General features: G+C 39.5%; 1 protein-coding gene across 10 annotated transcripts in view; it reads left to right on the plus strand.

Annotated features, from left to right (window-relative positions):
* Positions 1–22,815, plus strand: part of ARMH3 (armadillo like helical domain containing 3) — a 219,318-nt gene that overhangs the window by 22,538 nt on the left and 173,965 nt on the right. For 8 of the 10 annotated variants that reach the window (XM_023546793.2, XM_023546794.2, XM_064269405.1 and 5 more), the window contains 7 exons: positions 4,025–4,132; positions 12,830–12,922; positions 13,559–13,633; positions 13,755–13,841; positions 18,311–18,367; positions 19,467–19,510; positions 21,811–21,871. In XM_023546793.2, the coding sequence (XP_023402561.1) occupies positions 4,025–4,132; positions 12,830–12,922; positions 13,559–13,633; positions 13,755–13,841; positions 18,311–18,367; positions 19,467–19,510; positions 21,811–21,871 (525 nt within the window). Of the gene's footprint in view, positions 1–3,871; positions 3,929–4,024; positions 4,133–12,829; positions 12,923–13,558; positions 13,634–13,754; positions 13,842–18,310; positions 18,368–19,466; positions 19,511–21,810; positions 21,872–22,815 lie in introns of all 10 variants that reach the window. The other 2 variants (XM_023546796.2, XM_064269402.1) reach the window with 2 other exon arrangements.

The following is a 22,815-nucleotide window of genomic DNA, read 5'->3' on the forward strand; positions in this document are numbered from 1 at the left end:
CTAGATTAGGAGTTCTTAATCTGAGGTTTCGGGGAGTCCTTGTGCATATGTATGATATTTTATGTGCATATGTATGATATTTTATGTGCATATGACCATTTTTTTCTGGAGAGAGGGCTTTTGTCAGATTCTGAAAAGGGTTTTTAACTCAAAAACCACTAAGAATCACTGTTCTTAGTGGTAAGTGGTATGACCATGAGTAAGATTCATTCAGCAACTATTTCTTGAATGTGCCAAGCATTGAGCTAGGTGGTGGGAATATGTATATTAACGACTTTGATAGTTTCATTTAGTACTTTATTTCTAGGGAATAGAACAAAGTCTGGCGTATAGTTGGCATTCTGGAAGTAAATTATTGTTGAATAAATGTTGAATAAAGCTTCTAGAGTTTATAGTCTAATGGGTTCAGTATAGCCCATGTTGTACTTTGGGCAGTTATTGACAAGTTTAAAATATGAAGAATCCATGGCAGATAAAGGATTTTATTGGAATTTTTGTTAGATTGGGTTTAGGTTTCTAATTTAATGGTTAAGCAAATTGCTTTGTGAGCCTCAGTTTTCTCACCTATAGAATGGGAATAATATTTACCTCTTGAGTTGATGTCCCAGAAAGATGGACCAGGTTTATCCTGTGGCTTTGTTAACCTTTCACGCAGTAAGTTCCACATTGTGAGCATCGCAGTGGTAGGGACTGGATGAAAGTTGGAAATTGTACTTCCAGTAATTGCAGTGGCCTCCTGTGGGGGCAGGAAATGTAAAATGTTGTTAGTTCAGTGGAAATGAATTGACTTGAAGCCACTCACTTGGGCCCCCCAAAATATATTACATTATTATTACGTAAAAAATATAGTATATTATTCTGATATTATAAATGTCTTTACAGTTAACACTTTTCGAGCCTTAACAAAGTTCCTGGAAGTGTGTTCAGGGGCTGTTTGAAACTGTTCAAGTGCTTTACTGCCTTAACTCACATAATCCTCATAGTGTCCCTATGAGTTGGTTTCTATTATTTGTCCTTCTCACTTTATAGATGAGAAAACTAAGGTATTAAAAGTTTACTGATTGGACTTACATAAGTGAAAGAACATACCTTGCTCGTGGATAGGAAGACTTAACACTATAAAAATGTCTATTCTACCAAAAGCGATCTATACATTTAATGCAATTCCAATCCAAATCCCAACAACATTCTTTAATGAGATGGAGAAACAAATCACCAACTTCATATGGAAGGGAAAGAGGCCCCGGATAAAGAAGGCATTACTGAAAAAGAAGAACGAAGTGGGAGGCCTTACTTTACCTGATTTGAGAACCTATTGTACCGCCACAGTAGTCAAAACAGACTGGTACTGGTACAACAACAGATACATGGACCAATGGAACAGAATTGAGAATACAGACATAAATCCATCCACATGTGGGCAGATGATATTTGACAAAGGCCCCAAAACAGTTAAGTGGGGAAAAGACTGTCTTTTTAACAAATGGTGCTAGCATAACTGGATATCCATCTGCAAAAAAATGAAACAAGACCCATACCTCACTCCATGCACAAAAACAAACTCAAAATGGATCAAAGACCTAAATATAAAATCCAAAACGATAAAGACCATGGAAGAAAAAAATAGGGACAACGTTAGGAGCCCTAATACATGGCATAAACAGCATGCAAAACATTATAAAGAATGTAGAAGAAAAACTAGATAACTGGGAGCTCCTAAAAATCAAACACTTACGCTCACCCAAAGACTTCACCAAAAGAGTAAAAAGACTACCTACAGACAGGGAAAAAGTTTTTAGCTATGACATTTCTGATCAGAACCTGATCTCTAAAATCTACATGATACTGCAAAAACTCAACTGCAAAAAAACAAATGACCTAATTAAAAAATGGGCAAAAGATACAAATAGACACTTCACTAAAGACATTCAGGTAGCTAACAGATATATGAGGAAATATTCATGATCATTAGCCATTAGAGAAATGCAGATCAAAACTACAATGAGATTTCATCTCATACCAACAAGGCTGGCATTAATCCAAAAAACACAAAAGAATAAATGTTGGAGAGGTTGTGGAAAGACTGGAACACTTTTACACTGCTGGTGAGAATGTCAAATGGTACAACCACTTTGGAAATCGATTTGGCACTTCCTTAAAAAGCTAGAAATAGAACTACCATACGATCCAGCAATCCTACTCCTTGGAATATATCCTAGAGAAATAAAAGCCTTTACATGAACAGATATGTGCTTGTTTATGTTTATTGCAGCACCGTTTACAGTAGCAAAAAGATGGGAGCAACCAAAATGCCCATCAATGGATGAATGGATAAATAAATTATGGTATATTCACACAACGGAATACTACACATCGATAAAGAAGAGTGAGGAATCTGTGAAACATTTCATACCATGGAGGAACCTGGAAGGCATTATGCTGAGTGAAATGAGTCAGTTGCAAAAGGACAAATATTGTATAAGACCACTATTATAAGAACTTGAGAAATAGTTTAAACTGAGAAGAAAACATTCTTTCGTGGTTACGAGATGGGGGAGGGGGAGGGTGGGAGAGGAGCATTCACTAATTAGATAGTAGATAAGAACTACTTTAGATGAAGGGAAAGAGAGCACACAATACAGGGAAGGTCAGCACAATTGGACTAAACCAAAAGCAAAGCAGTTTCCTGAATAAACTGAATGCTTCGAAGGCCAGCGTAGCAGGGGCAGGGGTCTGGGAACCGTGGTTTCAGGGGACGTCTAAGTCAATTGGCATAATGAAATCTATTAAGAAAACATTCTGCATCCCACTTTGAAGAGTGGCATCTGGGGTCTTAAATGCTAGCAAGCAGCCATCTAAGATGCATCAATTGGCCTCAACCCACCTGGATCAAAGGAGAATGAAGAACACCGAGGACACAAGGTGATTATGAGCCCAAGAGACAGAAAGGGCCACATGAACCAGTGACTACATCATCCTGAGACCAGAAGAACTAGATGGTGCCCGGCTACAACCGATGAGAGCCTTGACAGGGAACACGACAGAGAACCCCTGAAGGAGCAGGAGAGCAGTGGGATGCAGACCCCAAATTCTCATAAGACCAGACTTAATGGTCTGACTGAGACTAGAAGGACCCCAGTGGTCATGGCCCCCAGACCTTCTGTTGGCCCAGGACAGGAACCATTCCCAAAGCCAACTATTCAGACATGGATTGGACTGGACAATGGGTTGGAAAGGGATGGTGGTGAGGAGTGAGCTTCTTGGATCAGGTGGACACTTGAGACTAGGTTGGCATCTCCTGCCTGGAGGGAAGATGAGAGGGTGGAGGGGGTTAGAAGCTGGCGAAATGGACACGAAAAGAGAGAGTGGAGGGGAGAGTGGGTTGTTTCATTAGGGGGAGAGTAATCGGGAGTGTGTAGCAAGGTGTATATGTGTTTTTGTGTGAGAGACTGACTTGGTTTGTAAACTTTCACTTAAAATACAGTAAAAATTATGAAAAAAAAGTTTACTGATTGGCTTAAGGTCACACAGCTAGTAAGTAGCAGATGGGGATTATAATGAATTTAAGATTTGAAGCAACTGGCTGTTACCATATAGGGATGTATATGACTTTTTAAATTTTTAAAAATATAGTTACTAAAAGTGATAAGTTGTAATGTAAATACTAAAATTAATTTTAAACAAAAGAACACACCATTAATCCCATAATTCTAACTCAAGAACTGTTTTTAAATTTTGAATATCACCTTCTAGTCCTTGTCTGCAGTATAATTTTTAAAAAGAGAATGACAAAAAAAATTAATAAAAAAGAGGATATTAGGAGTCTCAGTTGCTGTTTCTCTCTTAATTTCTGGATTATGCACATATTAAGACTCAGACTGTGTTGGAGCTCAGAGCAACAGAAATTAAAATGTCAGCTGTCTAAGAGGTAAGTTGTGAGGTTGCAATATGAGGCTACAGATCCAGTGTCTTTCTAATTTTGAGATTTCCTCTCTGGAAAGAATTCTTTCTCTCATCTCTGCAGACCTTGTGTGCACTCATTCGAGGAGTTCATCAGAAGAATAAGTCTACCTCTGGGTTTGACATTATCAACATGCTGATGGGCTTTGATAAGGCAGAGCTGTGCATGAAGGTGAGGCCTCAGCTGCAGATGTGCCTGTGAATGGCTGCTTCTGACAGCTGTTCATGGATACCATCTGCAGACAGTTAGATGTACAAAAAGATTTGGACTCAGAATTAGATGATTGAATCTGGCATCACATTGAATATTTTGCAGGCTTGGCTTATCTGAATAAAGGGAAATTTCCGAATTCAAATTTGAATTTAGGCATCCTTTTCCTGCAGGATAAAGACTGAGCAGTTTTGTTTATTATTTGTATCATTTGATCATACATTCTCAAAAACATTTATAAATATAAGTACAATATAGCAAGTTAATATGCAAGGGTATCTTTAGTTCTAAACTTTTTTAAGTTTTTTGATTTAACACAGTGACTTAAACTATCTTTAAAAAACTAGTTTTATTGATATGTAATTCACATACAATTCATCCTTTTAAAGTGTGCAATTCAATTAATAGTTTTTAGTATGTTTACCGTTCTCTAACTTCAGAACATTTTCATCACCCCCTAAAGAAAACCTGTACCTATTAGAAGTTATTCCCCATTCCCTCGGCAGCTCCAGGCAGCTGCTAATCTACTTTATGTCTCTTGATTTGCCTATTCCCAACATCTCAGATAAATGTAATCATACAATATGTGGCCTTCTGTGTCTGACTGCTTTTAGTTGACAAAATGTTTTTAAGGTTCATCCTTGTTGTAGGATGTATCAATATTTCATCCCTTTTTATTGTCAAATAATATTCAATTGCATGGCTATGTATAGTACTTTTTGTTTATCCATACATCAGTTGATGGACATTTGGGTTGTTTATACTTTTTTGGTTATTATAAATAATACTGCTATGAACATTTGTGTATAAGTTTTTGTGTAGACGTGTGTTTTGAATTTTCTTGAATATATACCTAGGAGTGGAATTATTGGCTGTGTGGTAACTCTTTTTGACATTTGAGGAACTGCCAAGCCATTTTCCAAAGTGGCTGCACCATTTTGTATAATTCCATCGGCAATGTATGAAGGTTCTGATTTTTTCATATCCTCACCAGCACGTTATTGTCTTTTTTTTTTTAATTTTAGCCTGTTTAGTGGATGTGAAGTGGTATTTCATTGCAGTTTTGATTTGCATTTCCCTAATGACTAATGATGTTAAATATCTTTTTATGTGCTTACTGGCCATTTGTATGTCTTTTTTAAAGAAATATCTTTTCAAATCCTTTGCCCATTTTTAGATTGGACTGCCTTTTTATTGCTGAGTTGTAAGAGTTTTTATATATTCTGGATATAAGTCCCTTATCAGATATATGATTTACAGTGTTATTAAGACACTATTGTAAGTGAATGTTGTTCATAATGTGAACTTTGGAAAACGAGCTACTGTTCTGTCACTTAAAATCTGTTTATGTGCCAAAGAATCCTTATAGTGGTTAGGTTACAAGAAAAATTTATGAATATTCAATTGTAAACAAACAAGAGTTTAGTACCTAGTTGTTGTTGTTAGTTGCTAACAGAACTAAACATTGAAACAGAGCTAAACGTTGCTTGGTCCTGTGTCATCTTCATTGTTGTGTCAGTCCATTGCATTGAGGGTTTTCCTCATTTTCACTTACCCACCATGATATGCTTTTCTAGGGATTGATGTTTATTTATTTTTCATTGTGCTTTAAGTGAAAGTTTACAATTCAAGTTAGTTTCTCATACAAAAATTTATACACACATTGTTATGTGACTCTAGTTACTCTCCCTATAACGTGACAGCACACTCCTCCTTTCTACCCCAGATTTCCCGTGTCCACTCAACCAGCTCCTGTACGTTTTTGCTTTCTTATTTCACCTCTGGACAGGAGCTGCCCATTTAGCCTTACGTATCTACTTGAGCTAAGAAGCACTCTCTTCATGAGTATCATCTTATGCCTTATAATCGAGTCTAATCTTTGTCTGAAGAGTTGGCTTTGGGAATGGTTTTAGTTCTGGGCTAACAGAGAATCCAGGGGTCATATCTTCTGGGGTTGCTCCAGTCTCAATCAGACCATTAAGTCTGATCTTTTTACTAGAATTTGAGCTCTGCACCCCATTTTTCTCCTGCTCCATCAGGGTCTCTTTGTTGTATTCCCTGTTAGGGTGGTCATCAGTGGTAGCTGGGCACCCTGTAGTTCTTCTGGTCTCAGGCTGATGAAGTCTCCAGTTTATGTGGCCTTTTCTGTCTCTTGGGCTCATATTTTCCTGTGTCTTTGGTGTTCTTCATTCTTCTTTGCTCCTGGTGGTTTGGGACCAACTGATGCATCTTAGATGGCTGCTTGCTAGCTTTTAATACCCCAGACACCACTCACAAAAGTGGGATGTGGGACATTTTCTTAATAAACTTTGTTAATGCCAATTGACTTAGAAGTCCGCTGAAACCTTGGCCCCCAGACCCCCGCCCCCGCTACTCTGTCCCTTGAAGTGTTTGGTCGTATTCAGGAAACTTCTTAGATTTTGGTTTAGTTCAGTTGTGCTGACTTCCCCTGTATTGTGTGTTGTCCTTCCCCTCACCTAAGATAATTCTTGTCTGCTATCTAGTTAGTGAATACCCCTCCCCCTGCTTCCCCACCCTCGTAACCATCAAAGAATGTTTTCTGTATTTAAACCTTTTTTTGAGCTCTTATAATAGTGGTTTTATACAGTATTTGTCCTTTTGTGACTGCCTTCCAGATTCATCCATGTTATGAGATGTTTCGCAAATTTATTGTTTTTTTTTTTTTTTTTTATTGTTGTGTAGTGCTCCATTGTGTGACTATACCATAATTTGTTTATCCATCAGTCCATTGATGGGCACCTAGATTGTTTCCATCTTTTTGCTGTTGTGAACGGTGCTGCAGTGAACATGGGTGTGCATATATGTTCGTGTGATGGCTCTTATTTCTCTAGGATATATTCCAAGGAGTGGAATTGTTGGATCATATGGTACTTCTATTTCTAGCTTTTTAAGGAAGCGCCAAATTGATTTCCAAAGTGGTTGTTCCATTTTACATTCCCACCAGCAGTGTATAATTGTTCCAGTTTCTCCACAGCCTCTCTAACATTTATTATTTTGTGTTTTCTGGATTAATGCTAGCCTTGTTGGAGTGAGATGGTATCTCATGGTAGTTTTGATTTGCATTTCTCTAATGGCTAATGATCGTGAACATTTCCTCATGTATCTGGTAGCTGTCTGAATGTCTTCTTTGGAGAAGTGCCTGTTCATGTCCTTTGCTCATTTTTTAATTGAGTTATTTGTCTTTTTGTTGTTGAGGTTTTACAGTATCTTGTAGATTTTAGAGATTAGACGCTGATTGGGTTTGTCATAGCCAAAATATTTTTCCCAGTCTGTAGGTTGTCCTTTTATTCTTTTGATGAGCGTAAGTGTTTGATTTTTAGGAGCTCCCAGTTATCTAGTTTCTCTGCTGGTGTTAGTGCATTTTTTATGGTTTGTATTCTGTTTATGGCACATATTAGGGCCCCTAGTGTTGGCCCTATTTTTTCTTCCATGATATTTATCATTTTAGATTTTATATTTAGGCCTTTGATGTTGGCCCTATTTTTTCTTCCATGATATTTATCATTTTAGATTTTATATTTAGGCATTTGATCCATTTTGAGTTAGTTTTTGTACATGGTGTGAGGTATGGGTCTTGTTTCATTTTTTTGCAGATGGATATCCAGTTATGCCAGCCCTATTTGTTAAAGAGACTGTCTTTTTCCCAGTTAACAGACTTTGGGCCTTTATCAAATACCAGCTGCTCATAGGTGGATGAATTTACGTATGGATTCTCAATTCTGCTCATTGGTCTATGTATCTGTTGTTGTACCAGTACCAGACTGTTTCGACTATCGTGGCAGCGTAATAAGTTCTAAAATCAGGTAGTGCCAGGCCTTCCACTTTGTTCTTCTTCTTCAGTAATGCTTTACTTATCCAGGGCCTCTTCTCTTTCCATATGAAGTTGGTGATTTGTTTCTCCCTCTCATTAAAAAATGTCATTGAAATTTGGATCGGGATTGCATTGTATCTGTAGATTGCTTTGGGTGGAATCAACGTTTTCACAATGTTGAGTCTTCCTATCCACGAGCAAGGTATGTTTTTCTGCTTATGTGGGTTTCTTGCAGCCCTGTCTTACAGTTTTCTTTGTAGAAGACTTTTATGTATCTGGTTAGATTTATTCATAAGTATTTTATCTTCTTGGGGGCTATTGTAAATGATATTGATTTGGTGATTTCCTCTTGGAAGTTCTCTTCGTTGATATAGAGGAATCCAACTGATTTTTGTATGTTTATCTTGTATCCTGATACTTTGTTGAAATCTTCTATTAGTTCCAGTAGTATTCTTGTGAATTCTTTTGAGTTTTCTGTGTATGAGATCATGTCATCTGCAAATAGGGATACTTTTACTTCTTCCTTACCAATTTAGATGCCCTTATTTCTTTTTCTAGCCTAATTGCTCTGGCTAGAACCTCTACCATGATTGGTCTTTTTTGATGATGCGTCCAAAGAGAGCCAAAGTCTCGCCATCCTCGCTTCTTTTTTTAACTTTTATTGTGCTTTAGGTGAAAGTTTACAGTACACATTAGTTTCTCATTTAATAATTTATACACAAAGTGTTCCGCGACATTGGTTGCAATCCCCACAATGCGTTAGCACTCTCCCCACTTCAACCCTGAGCTCCTTGTTTCCATTCCTGTGGTTTTCCTGGCCCTTCCTGCCTTCTCATCTTTGCTTTTGGGCAAACGTTGCCTTTTTGGTGTCATATAGTTGATTGTTCTAAGGAGCATTTTCCTCATGTTTATTTTATAGGCCTGTTTGATATTCGGCTGAAAGGCGATCTCTGGAAGTGGCTTCAGATCCAAGTTAGAAGGGTAACTGATAGGCCTGTCTAATCTTTGGCCGAAAGGTGGACTTCAGGAGTAACTTCAGTTTAGAGTTTGCAGGGTGTCCGGTGGCCATAGCCTTGGCGGTTTCTCTAGTCTCTGTCAGACCAGTAAGTCTGGGCTTTTTTTGTGAATTTGAGTTTTGTTGTACATTTTTCTCCCACTCTGTACGGGACTCTCTATTGAGATTCCTGTCAGAGTGGTCAGTGGTGGTAGCCGGGCACCATCTAGTTCTTCAGGGGTCGGGCTGGTAGAGGCTGTGGGTCATGTGGTCCTTTAGTCCTTAGAGCTAATATTTTCCTCGTGTCTTTGGTTTTCTTTATTCTCCTTTGTTCTGGACAGGATGGGACTAATTGATGTATCTGAGATGGCTCCTTACAAGCTTTTAAGATCCTAGATGCTACTCACCAAAGTAAGATGTAGAGCATTTTGTTTATGAACTATTTATGCCAGTAAACCTAGATGTCTCCGAGGACCATCGTCCCCAGCCCTCAGCCTTAGCAGCTCGGTCCCTCGAGGTGTTTGGGTGTGTCTTGGAAGCGTCTATGACTTTGCCTTGGTCATGTTGTACTGACTGCCCCTGTGTTGGTGTATTGTCTTTCCCTTCACCAAAGTTGACACTCGTTTACTATCTAGTTTGTTTTTGTCTTTTCTTCCTTTCCTGTCTTTTTAATGACCTTTTACTTTTTCATGTATGATGCCTTTGATGGCTTCCCACAGCTCATCTGGTCTTTGGTCATTAGTGTTCAGTGCATCAGATCTGTTTTTTTTTTTTTTTTTTTTAATTTTTATTGTGCTTTAAGTGAAAGTTTACAAATCCAGTCAGTCTCTCATACAAAAATTTATACACACCTTGCTATATACTCCTAGTTGCTCTCCCCCTAGTGAGACAGCACACTCCTTCCCTCCACTCTCTGTTTTTGTGTCTATTCAGCTGGCTTCTGACCCCCTCTGCCCTCTCATTTCTCACCCAGACAGGAGCTGCCTACATAGTCTCATGTGTCTACTTGGTCTAAGAAGCTCACTCTTCACCAGAATCATTTCCTATCCCATAGTCCAGTCTAATCCCTGTCTGAAGAGTTGGCTTTGGGAATGGTTCCTATCTTGGGCTAAAAGAAGGTCTGGGGACCATGACCTCCGGGGTCCTTCTAGTCTCAGTCAGACCATTAAGTCTGGTCTTCAGATCTGTTTTTGAGATGGTCTCTAAATTCAGGCAAGATGTGTTCAAGGTCATACTTTGGCTCTTGTGGACTTGCTTTGATTTTCTTCAGCTTCATCTTGAACTTGCACATGAGAAATTGATATTCTGTTCCATTGTTGGCCCCTGGCTTTGCCTTTACTGAAGATATTGAGCTTCTCCATCATCTCTTTCCACAGATGTATTACCAAGAGTTATCTTTACAGCCCATATGCATGTCATGGTAAAATCCCAGACATCTCTTTCATTCTCATAGTTCTACTACTTATATGCTGATGACTACTAAATCTATTATCTTTAGCCTTAACTTTACCCTATGAGCCTCAGGGTTGTATACCTAAGTACTTGCTAAATATACTCACTCATATATTTCATTGGTACCTCTTACTTGACATCTAAAATAGAACTCATTGTTTCCCCTACATCTCTTCTTCATCATTCATTCCCTATCAGAATAGGCATATCTCTCTCCTTGGTCTCCTAAGCCAGAAACTTGGGAGCTAGCCTTGACTCTTTTCTCTCCCTCATCTTTCATATAAGATGATCACCAAATTCAGCTAATTTTACCCCAGCTCATATTTCTCATGCCTGTGTTGTCTTTTCTTTTTTTCCTCTACTGCCAGTGTCCCCATTGGACTATTGCGGTGAGCTGCCTTCATTCATTCCTTTGAGAAACATTTGCTGAGCTTCTATGTGCCAGGCACTATGGTAGGCCTTGGGGATACAGAGTCAAATAAGACATGGCAGCTGCCCTCAGAAAATTGATAAATTTTTCCTCATTGGTCTCCATCCCCTAGACTTAGAGTCTTTAAATGTGTCATCCACACTGACACTAGGGTGATATGTCTTACACTCAAATCTTTCTTGCTTAAGATCCTTCATTAAATCACTTTCACTAAAAGGATGAATCCCTGGAGAAGGACATGCTTGGTAAAGAAGAGGGCCAGCAAAAAATAGGAAGACGGTCAGCAAGATGAATTGACACCATGGCTGCAACAATGGGCTCCAGCATAACAATGATTGTGAGATTGGAGCAGGACCAGGCAGTGTTTCTTTCTGTTGTACACAGGGTTGGTATGAGTCAGAACTGACTCGATGGCACCTAACAACAGCAACAGGATAAAGACCAAACTCCTTAGTTGGCTTTTTAAGACTTTTGTGATCCTGCTCCCTATTTAATTCTCCAGTCTCTCACCACTGTGCCTCACTCTTTATATGCCTATAATAACAAACTGCTTGTATTCCAGTCCCACACCCAGGGCTGTTTCATTCCTCATGTGTTTTTGGCCACGCTACTACCTATCTATAATCCCTTTCCTCCTCAAGTGTTGTTTAATTCCTGCTGATCTATTTGAGGGGTCCTGGAATAGGTGACCTTTGAGCTAATTTTATTCCTCTGTGTATAGTTCTAAGGAGCCCTGATGGCACAGTGGTTAAAGTGCTCAGCTGCTAACCTAAAGGTCAGTGGTTTAAACCCACCAGCTGCTCCATGGGAGAAAGATGTGGCAGTCAGCTTCTGTAAAGATTACAGCCTTGGAAGCCCTATGGGACAGTTCTACTCTGTCCTATAGGGTCATGATGAGCCAGAATTGACTCTATGATAGCGAGTTTGGTTTTTTGACATGTACATTTCTCTCATAAAAAAACTGTTAAATTAAAACTGCTTTAATTTTCTCTCCGACTAAACTAAAAGCACTTTGAAAGCAAGAGTCACGGCCTTGTTTTTTCTTAAATTCTTTGAAAGCACAATATTTAGCATATTGTAAACTCTCACCACATATTTGTTGTATTGAACTGAGACAGCCTATTTTGAACCTTCAGCTTGACCTTCCAGCATGCTAAATTCTTAATTTTCCATCCATTCTGTTTCTTCATTTCGTATAGAATATTTCTTTTTCTTCTTCCCTCTTTTATAGTGTCTAAGTTTCTGTGTTTTCATTAGTTTGCATCTCTGCTGGTTGTTAGTAAAAGTGATAAACTCTAATCATGCCATCAAGTAGAATTGACCAGGATGGACAACAAACTAGCTTTGTTGGTTCATACGGCCAGTAATAGCCAATAACGATATTGTCTCTTTGTTGTTTGTTCAGTGTGCCTGCATCAGGTGATATGCTTTATCAAATAATGAAACTTATATACAATCACTAACCATTATGTTTCCTTTTTTTAACCTTGGAGCAAAAGTTAATTAATGCTTATCCACAATCATTAATTGTATTAGCCCAGGTTTTAATTATTTCTACCTAATTGTCTTGTTACATGTGTATTTTTGCTTTAAGCCTCAAATTCTTTTTGAAAGAGTATAAATTATAAGTAAACAAAAGAAAAAAAAAAAAACTGGGCCCCAGTAAAGATTATTTCCTTTTTTACTTCCTTTCAATTTAAGGTTTATATGGGGATAGTAGGCTACATTTATTTGATAGAGTAGTGAATTCTTTATTATTCTGTGCAACTGTTCTAAAGCACTTTGAAGTCTTCCTTTACTTTGTCTAATTTTGCAAGGTCTAGGGGAATAATTTAGTTGCGTCGTTGTATGTTAGTTACATTACCCTGTGCCATGTAACCCAGCGCTGGATGGAGACAGGGTATAGATGTTTTTTGATATGGTTTAATTCTTAATGATTCTCTTTCTCAGAACTTGATGGAGAGTTTGGATTCATTGCTTTGTGCAGAAGGTTCTGAAAGTCTGAAGAGTTTATGTCTGAAACTTCTCCTTTGCTTAGTGACCGTAAGTGACCCATCCATGTTTCTTTGTCAGGGGACTCTTTGGAGCAACTTTTAACTTGTAAATCTAGCCTGCAGGAATGTAATATTTATCACTTTAGAGGTACCACTGTAGGAGAACTACTGTCTTCTGGATTGTCAGATTTGCACTTCTTATCAGGCCTCATTTGGAAACGGTTCTCATGATTCTGAGCATTTTTATTTGTTCTAGCTTTGATTTTATGGTTAGAAGCTGGCCTGTAATTTCTGGTGGGAGGAGGGAGGGCAGAGTGTTGTTCATTTACTTCAGTGATTCCCTTTCCCTGCCACCGCTTGAAGACCTCTGGATTCATAAACCTCTTCCTGGGCGTTTGAGGAATGAAACTCAAGAAACTGTTAAGCAAATGCTTGTGTGAGGGTATGAGAGAAACAAAGAGTAGTTCAAAGATGCAGGAAGTTTTAGTTTGCTAATTTCCTCCCCTTCTGGTATATGTCTATTCAGTTCTGGTGGCTTTGGTGTGCTTGTAAAAGGTCTAGTACTAGTAAGTATCTAGTAGAATGTTTTAACCTTTCTGTTTCTCTTAGATGCTAGGGGAGGAGATACACATGAGCTATCAGAGTTCCTCAGTACAAACTTTAAAAAGCCTTTTATTACATTCAGGTGACAGATAACATCAGTCAGAACACTATCTTGGAGTATGTAATGATCAACAGTATATTTGAGGCAATTTTACAGGTAGGTCGATTCTGTTGTTATCTCTTTTTCTTTTGGGTAAACCATCTCCTCAAATTTTCTCTGTCTGCATGTCCAGGAGTCAGGGGTTAGTACTATTATATATTTCTGGTTCTTGTTACAGATACTCTCCCACCCACCAAGTCGTAGGGAGCATGGGTATGATGCTGTTGTCCTCTTGGCTTTGCTGGTAAACTACAGAAAGTATGAGGTGAGTAGACCCCTTAATGGACATTGTTATCGTTCTGTAATTTTTCTAAATATGGCAACTCATAGTAGACTTTGCCAATGTAGGAGGTGTGTTCTTGGTGAATGGTATGTGGATTTACTTTGATAAACCAAATCCTAAAAATATCATATTAAATGCATGAGACAGGGTATATAGCCATTTAAAGGAACCCTGTGGTGAATCTTCTAATAAAGTGAGTAAAACCAAACTAACCTATTGCTGTCAAGTTGATTCTGACTCATAACGACCCTATAGGATAGAGTAGAACTGTCCCATAGGGTTTCCAAGGAGCGGCTGGTGAATTCTAATTGCTGACCTCTTGCTTAGCAGCCTGAGCTCTTAACCACTGCACCACCAAGACTCCAGTAAAGTGAGCAATGGTTCCCAAACCCAGCTGGTCATTAGAATCACCTTGGAACTTTTGAAAAAGAGATTGTTGGGCTGTACCCTGGACACGCTGGATCATACTCTCTTGGGGGTGCGACCTTGGAATCTTAACCTTTTTTTTTTTAAAACGGTCCTCTATAGAGTGTGATGATTAGCTAGGAGCCAGGATTGGAAACCACTGATCTAGTGCATCTGTTTTGAAAGATTGGATTTAATGTGTCAGATTTCCTTAATGTAGTTCACTTGTATAAATATCACTGTTGGTCTGGGAACTCTTGGTGATTTTAATGGAAAACTGAAGGTAGGGCCTTATCCATATCAATTCTGGAGTTCTCTTTGCCCCTGAATTAATCAGGATACAGATTTATAGGTTTTTGAGATAAAGAGCACAACCCAGATATTTATACTTGAGTTGGTGAATCTACTCGATTCCCCTCAAAAGGCAGAATACATAGAAAAGGAAAGGGGACGCCCAGGGAAGACCAGAGGCCTCACTGGGAATTGCTCTGGAGAAGTAGGGAGCATTTGGCATTGAGTCCTAGATATCAGGAGTACTTCACTGAACCCAAAATCGGGAGTTGCATGGAAGCAACCTGACTTTCTTCAGATAAGTAGCATTGTTAGGAGAAATGGATTAGCTGGGGAGAGAATTTTCACTTGTGAGCTTTGGATTGTCACTTAGTGACTTTTGGTGTGATTCCTAGTGTCAGGCTTTATTCAGCCAGGCTAAAAGTGATGGGCAACCCAAAATTTGGAGCTTATGTTATTATTTGGAGGGGGGTGGAAGAAGGAATGAGAGAAAGGACTGTTTAAAGAAGGACTGGAATGTATGGAGCAATGTTAATGTGTTAACTGCTTTCACTGTTTTGGAGGAGCTGAAGAATAGCGTGTAAAGCTACTAATAAATCTGTAATTTATCAGCAACACCTGTTTTACTGGCGATGTGGAGGGGCTGGCATGGTAGCCGTTTTGATTTCTGTCATGTGTAATAGCCTCTGGGGCCTGATTACAACAGCAAGAAAAATAACTGACAAGAATGCGCCATCATCAGTAGTGAATATTTCCAGAACATTCTACTGGATGCAGGCCACTTTGAGGCAATGGCTTGACTTCTTTGAATATGAGTCGAACCCTGGCTCAGCCTAATAGGGATCTCTGAAATGTCAGCCTGAAGAATTGGACAGGGCCAAGGAACTAGAGAAAACCATATTTCTGGAGAGAGATATGCATCTGTAGTCTGTCAGAAGCCCCCAGAAGAATTAATATAGCAGGCAAGGGCAAGCTGGTGGGCATAATTTATCTAGGCTTTGCAGCTTTTGATATAAGTCACTCACCAGAAACCATTAAGGAAGCCTGGTGACCATGGAGCAGGAAAGTTTTTGACAGGAGCATGAGGAATTCCAGATGAACATAGCAAAACCCAAAGGTGATGAAATTTTGTGTAAACTAGTATTGAGGGTATATGGGCTGGAGAGAACAGTATTCTCGCCGACACCACTCTCAATCCTGTGACCAAAGGGAAAGTTGTAACCTTTCCAGAAAGGTGCAGAGGATACCAGAGAGGCTTGGCACCTAGTTATACACTGAGAAAGCGAATAATGTGTTAGACTTAAGGAATAGAAGTGATGGAAAAGATACCATGTAGTGAGTATATAGTTCTTCCTCACTTCAAATAATGCTTTCCATTTTAGTAGATTCATTCATCTAAAGAGATAGAGGAGGCAAAAAAAAAAAAAAAAAAGTCTAAGAAAGAGCAATGAAAATGATAGTGTAGGTTAGAGTAAGTAAAGGTGAAACAAAACAAAAAAGACCAAAACCGTTGCTGTTGAGTCGATTCCGACTTGTAGCAATAAACAGAATAAAACTGCCCCATAGGATGTCCAAGGCTATCTTTATAGGAGCAGACTGCCACATCTTTCTCCTGCAGAGCGGCTGGTATGTTCAAACTGCTAACCTTTTGGTTAGCAGCCCAGCACTTAACCACTGTGCCACCAGAGGTCCTTCAAACACAGTTGAAATCTTAACCATTGTGCCACCAGGGCTACCAAATAAAGGTAGGGCCCTGTTTAAAATTAGAGTGATCCTGTGAAGGCCTACTGAGTTTATAACTCTAATGGGTGAAAGTAGATTGTCTCCAGTTTTAAGAAGTGACCAGCACAACAAGCATGTAGTGTTGAGGAAAATCAGTATATGGTAGAATAGACAATTTCAAAGCATTAAGATCCTGACTTTCTAGGCTGGCCAAGTCTTCTGAAGTGAAGTGACTCAGTCCCCAACTGCTACAACCCTGAGCATAAAGTTTCCTGGGAATTACAAGATCATTTTATCCAGTTGCAAATTGTTCCTCTTCTTTTTTCTCTTAAAGAATTTCCCTTCGAAAGTGATGATAAGGTCAAAGGAGAAAAAATATAGCTACCAATTATTGAGTCCTGACTATATGCCAGATACAGTTCTAAGAATTTGATATGTATTATTTCGTTTAAACCTCATAGCAATCTCAAGGGAGAAAATATTTTCCTCATTTTACAGATGAGGAAATTGAAGCCTAGGTTAATTGATGTGCTTAACTTGTCACGATTAGTAAGTAGAGGAGCTAGAACTCAAACCCTTACTTTTAGTCACCTTGCCTCTTCCACAAGCACCGCTAAAGCGTATGCTGGTCTTGGTAATCAGATGATCCTTATCACCTCAGTCTACTCTTGGGAAGGCTATTGACTAGGACTTAAAAGAACTATGCCAAAAAAAAAAAAAAAAAAATTCTGCCAAGAAACAGTTGCTCCTAGTTGTTCTTGTCATGGTGGCACCTCTAGGTCAGCCTACTGCTGATTTTCTTTTCCAAGGATCTACTTCCATCAGCTCTTGCCTGAAGTCTGTTGCCTCAGCAGGATTTGACTGATAGTTATAGGGAAAAGTGTTGAGAGCCTTCCCTCTGTCGAATCAATTGTCAAATGGAGTGAGTTTTACCTCCTTGAGTTGTGTCTTAGAAAACTTTGTAAACATTTGGGCTGCTAAGAAAGCAAAACTGTCTCTTTTTCTATTCCCAAATGACATGTAAAAGATGCCCTGGGAAACTTGATTAAATAAGGCCTGTGTAGGGGGTTAGCCTTTCAGTTGGGCTTCCAAGTTTCTCAGTAATGAGTTTTCTTGGTAGCCATAAAAACTGCCGATCTGAGAACTATTGTTCCTTCTTTCACTTGGTGCCTAATCTATGAGATCTTTCTTCACATCTCATGGATAGGATGTTTTCAAGGTGAGCAGGTCATTGGTTCTCATCTCACTTGTCGGAGATGGCCCAGCTGCTCAATGAGTTTAAATATATGTTCGTTTCCATATGCTACCCAGCTGGGATTGGGTCTGGAAAAACTCAAGAAATTTTCCAGTGATGTAAGTGATGGGACAGCCATTAAATCCCAGTGTCCCGACCAGATTGTATTTTGGGTAATTATATCCTTTTTTTTGAGTTCCCCCTTGCTGTGTTATTTGGGTATCAGATCCATAAATGGCCTCTTTGGCTGTTAAGCAGCTGCCACTTTCCACCCCCAAGGTGGCTTTGTTTTACGGGTGGGTGAATCAGTTCTTATATATAGTTTGTGAAATGGTTAGGGAGCCTTTGGGGTAAAAATGTGAGTTAGAAACTTATAAATATGTGCTTTGTGGTAAAGAAGCTTTTAAGTCCCTCAAAAGACAGCTATCCCTGTGGACTCAGTAAATTACTGGCAGGGTAGAACCAAGTGAGTTTTGCAGAGTGTTCACTTCTTCAAAATAAATAAGAGGGAAAAAAGGGAGAAGGGGTTGATTAAGCCTAGGGGAAAGTGCAGATAGAAAAGAACTGGAGTGTGTGTGTACGTGTGCAGGCACATGCATGAGTGCTTGGTGAATGCCCATACACAATGAGGGATTTACTGAAAGTGGGGGAAATCAGCTGGCAAGATGGATTGAGCCTGTGTGTGAGAAGTGTTGTCGTAGAGGGTCTTATAGAAGCATTTTTGTTAACACTGTTAAGAAGCTAATGGACTATCTTAACTAGGTCCCACTCACCTTGAGTCCTTTCTCTTGTTTAACAGTCTGTGAATCCTTATATTGTGAAGCTGTCTATTGTGGATGATGAGGCCACGCTCAATGTGAGTATCTGGTTCCCTGTATATTGTCTTACCTCCTGGTCCTGCATTCAGTGGACATTTAGAACAGAGAGCAGAGAGCTATTATGCTGAGTTCATCTGGCTATGAAGAGGAAATTGGTATGCGCTTTTTAGAGCACCAGTGCTGCTGTCTTACTGTCTTCTTATTGTCATAGAAGGGAGATTTGAGGGGATATTTGCTTGCCAACCATGATGAAATGGTTGATTATATTTTGTTTTATAGTGTGCTGAGGTTGATTACCTTACAGAGACAGTACCATTTTCAAGAATAAGAAAGCTCAGATGACTAGATGGTGGGAGATTCCTTCTTGTAGAACTAGCCAGATGGTATTTATAGCCTGACTTGGTGAAGCTGAAACACGGAGGATGATATACATCTGATACATATCCTTGAAAGTTTGGGAAAATAACATTTAATCTCTGAATATAGGGAATAAATGTCAAGTAAAGAAGATGACCAGGTGTCTGTGTTTACTCCCTTTTCATCCTGCCCTCTTTACTTCTTCCAATTTCCCTTATGTAAAATATGCACACACGAGTCATCCTTGTGGCCTTAATTGACCTTTGTGTTATACTTAGCAGGTTCCGGGGGGGAATTGACAAGTCAATTTAACATTTATTGGAACTGTTCCTCTATACTCCTATTTTCCTGTGGCCTGAAAGAAAGAGGCTTGTCTCTAGAGACCTTCAGTTAGCATGGGACTCATTGCCACTTTTATTGTGGCTGTTTTAGAGACATACGAAGGTTTTCTGTTTGAAGATTCTGACTTCTCTTTAGGGGTAAAAATGATCTCAGTACAACTGTCAGTGATTTGGACTGGTCTGTTAGTTTTACCCCTTGTTATTCTATCTGGAAACATTAAGATGATTATATCAGAAAAATCTTTTCAAAGAAGTTCTTTTTATTCTTTGATATTTCCCATTTCTCAGAATTTCTGTTCTTTTTGTTAGCTATCAGGCACAACTTCTTGAGGTTGGACTGTGGGGGTATAATTAGTGTTTTCTTTGGCCTAGTCATAGTGCCCTCCCTCCCCTCAAGGCTACTCACTTATTTCAGCTGTGCTATCTTTTCTTTTCCTAGGGAATGGGGCTTGTGATTGCACAGGCTTTATCTGAGTACAACAGGTAAGTCCACCTTTCCAGAAGGGAGGGGTCAAAGTTTCGTTTGAATTGGTTGACTAGGAAACAGATTTATCAGAGCCCTTGGGTCAACTTCTCATACATATCCTAGAAGAGTATTCAGAGGTACAGCTGCTGGCAGTTGTATTTTTTCTAGCTTGGCTTCATAGGCTTTAGCAGGGGTTGTTTTTAACACCAGGGGAAACAGACCACCAGGTTAGTGTCCATCTTTCGTTTAAGCAGTTAGGCACACCCTTTTTTGCAACCTTCGTTGTTGTTGTTAGGTGCTGTTGAGTCAGTTCTGACTCCTAGGGACCATATGCACAACAGAATGAAACACTTCCTGGTTCCTGCACCATCCTTAAAATCGTTATGCTTGAACTCATTGTTGCAGCCACTGTGTCAGTCCACCTCGTTGAGGGTCTTCCCCTTTTCCACCGACCCTGTACTTTGCCAAGCATGATGTCCTTCTCCAGGGACTGATCCCTCCTGACAACATGTCCAGAGTATTTACGACGCAGTCTCTCCATCCTTACTTCAAAGGAGCATTCTGGTTGTACTTCTTTAAGACAGACTTGTTTGTTCTTTTGGCAGTCCATGGTATATTCAATATTCTTTGCCAACACCACAATTCAAAGGCATCAATTCTTCTTCGGTATTCCTTATTCATTGTCCAGCTTTGACATGCATATGATGCAATTGAAAATACAATGGCTTGGGTCAGGCGCACCTTAGTCTTCAAGGTGACATCTTTGCTTTTCAACACTTTAAAGAGGTCCTTTGCAGCAGATTTACCCAATGCAATGCGTTATTTCATTTCTTGACTGCTGCTTCCACGACTGTTAATTGTGGATGCAAGTAAAATGAAATCCTTGACAACTTCAGTCTTATCTCCATTTATCATGATGTTGCTCATTCGTCCAGTTGTGAGGATTTTTGTTTTCTTTATGTTGAGGCGTAATCCGTACTGAAGGCTGTGGTCTTTGATCTTCATTAGTAAGTGCTTCAAGTCCTCTTCACTTTCAGCAAGGATGGTTGTGTTACCTGCATAACGCAGGTTGTTAAAGAGCTTTCCTCCAATGCTGATGCCCTGTTCTTCTTCATATAGTCCAGCTTCTCGAATTATTTGCTCAGTGTACAGATTGAATAAGTATGGTGAAAGGATACAACCCTGACACATTGTTCTGTCCAAACAACTGCCTCTTGACCTTTGTAAAGGTTCCTCATGAGCACAGTTAAGTGTTCCAGAATTCCCATTCTTCATAACATTATCCATAACTTGTATGATCCACACAGTCGAATGCCTTTGCATAGTCAGTAAAACACAGGTAAACACCCTTCTGGTATTCTCTGCTTTCAGCCAGGATCCATCTGACATCAGCAATGATATCCCTGGTTCCATGTCCTCTTCTGAAACCAGCCTGAATTTCTGGCAGTTCCCTATTGATATACTGCTGCAGCCGTTTTTGAATGATCTTCAGCAGAATTTTGCTTGCGTGTGATACTAATGCAACCTCTACTGCAAAGCGTTTAACTGGTTTTCCCACTATGAGCAGGCTCTTCCAAATCCCAAATGTCATTTTCTATGTGAAAAAGGTTGCGAAGCTCTGCTTTTTTGTACTTTTTAAACAAAAACGCAAGGAGAAAGCATATTAGTTTGACAGATGCTTCTTTTTCATCAAGAATCAACTTTAGCTTTCCAGAATCCTTATCTATTCTGGGGGCTCTCTTTATTGACACTTGTCTTTCCTGTTGCTATGGATGGGGAATGATCTGATATTCAGTGAATGGAGACCAGAAATGGCCCTAATCCTGGCAAGGGACAGGCAGGACCGCACTTGCTCCTCTCCAGACTTTGCTCACACACAATTGGGTGTTGGAATTTCAAATCCGTTCCATCTCCACAAATAGTTTAGCTCACAGATCTCCCTCCTCCTCCTTCAAAAACAAACAAGATTTTCACTGTTAACAGCCTTAAAGTAATTTCACTGTCACACTTTTCAAGTAATAGTCTGTTTGGGAAATAACTAGATCAGCCATATGTTACAGTGGTGTTACACTTTTGTGGCTTGCTTTCTGAGTCTCTCCCAGAGTAGCCAGGCATTTTGGTATACGCTCTGCATTAAGAGCAGATGGATGCCTCTTGGCTTGCAGGGGGAACTGCAGAGGCTAGATTGTTATAATGCTTTTTTTTCCCTGGAGTCAGTGAATTCTAAGAGTGCCCTGCCCTGATTACCTAGAATGCCAACAACAAAGATATACTTGATACATAATTACTAAAGTTGAATTTAGTGTTTTGTGTTCAGGCAGTATAAAGACAAGGAAGAAGAACACCAGAGCGGTTTTTTCTCTGCTTTAACAAACATGGTAAGTTGTACTTGTTTTTTTCTCTTGCCCAGAAATACATGAGGTCTGCAGGGTTAGGCAAATCTCTGCTCAGAAGTTCAGGTGTTTGAGGTGATGGCATGATGAGGGGGGAGAGGCTGCTCAGAGCATATTTTCGTTAGGGGTTTCCAAAACTAAGTGAGATAGGGGAAAGGAGAACTTCGATTTCTCTGGGACTGATTTTTTAAAATTAATTAACGTCTTTTTGAAGGTTGAGAGAAGGTACACATTAAGCCAGACATTTGCTTCCTAAAGAGTTGACCCTGTTTGGGAACTGATTCTGTGGAACACAGAATAGGGTGTTTTAGTGCCAGGTCCTCCCTGAGTGCCCCTCTGCTATCTGCTGTGGCCACTTGATTCCTTGTAGATGGTCCTGGGGTTGAGGGATTGGTGCAGTGGATCTGAGCCACTGCTCTAAAGTCAAGAGGTCCAAGGTTTACGAAAGTTGTTGCTTCTCTTTACAAGACTCCAGACTGCAATACTGCTAAGGTTTCTCAGCCTTAGCACTATTGTCATTTTGGGCCAGATAATCTGGGACTAATTTTTAAGAAATAAATCTGGGAGTATGTCCTTATAAAGGTCCTCAAGTGCAGGCATATTAAAAAAATCTGTCATCTTGGGCATTGATATCCAAGTATTCAGTCCTAGGACATGACAGTTTTTTAGTTCATTGCAAAAAGAGGTAGCCCTACCTTCACAAAACAAAAAAAAGAAAGAAAGCAGTTTTTTTTCCACCCGTTACCTCCCTATTCTTCCCTTCTCCCTTCTCACAGCCTCTTCTCAGGAAAGGACCTGATGAAAACTCTTTTAATTCTGAAGCATAAATGAGTAAAGTCTCTCACAGAGGCTGGAGCAGTGTGGGTGCTGTATTGGTATTTGATTAAATGAGTTAGAGATAACTATATTGCTCCCAGAGATCTTTGCCT

The sequence above is a fragment of the Loxodonta africana genome, chromosome 16 (assembly GCF_030014295.1).
Source record: "Loxodonta africana isolate mLoxAfr1 chromosome 16, mLoxAfr1.hap2, whole genome shotgun sequence".
NCBI classification, from domain to species: Eukaryota; Metazoa; Chordata; class Mammalia; order Proboscidea; family Elephantidae; genus Loxodonta; species Loxodonta africana.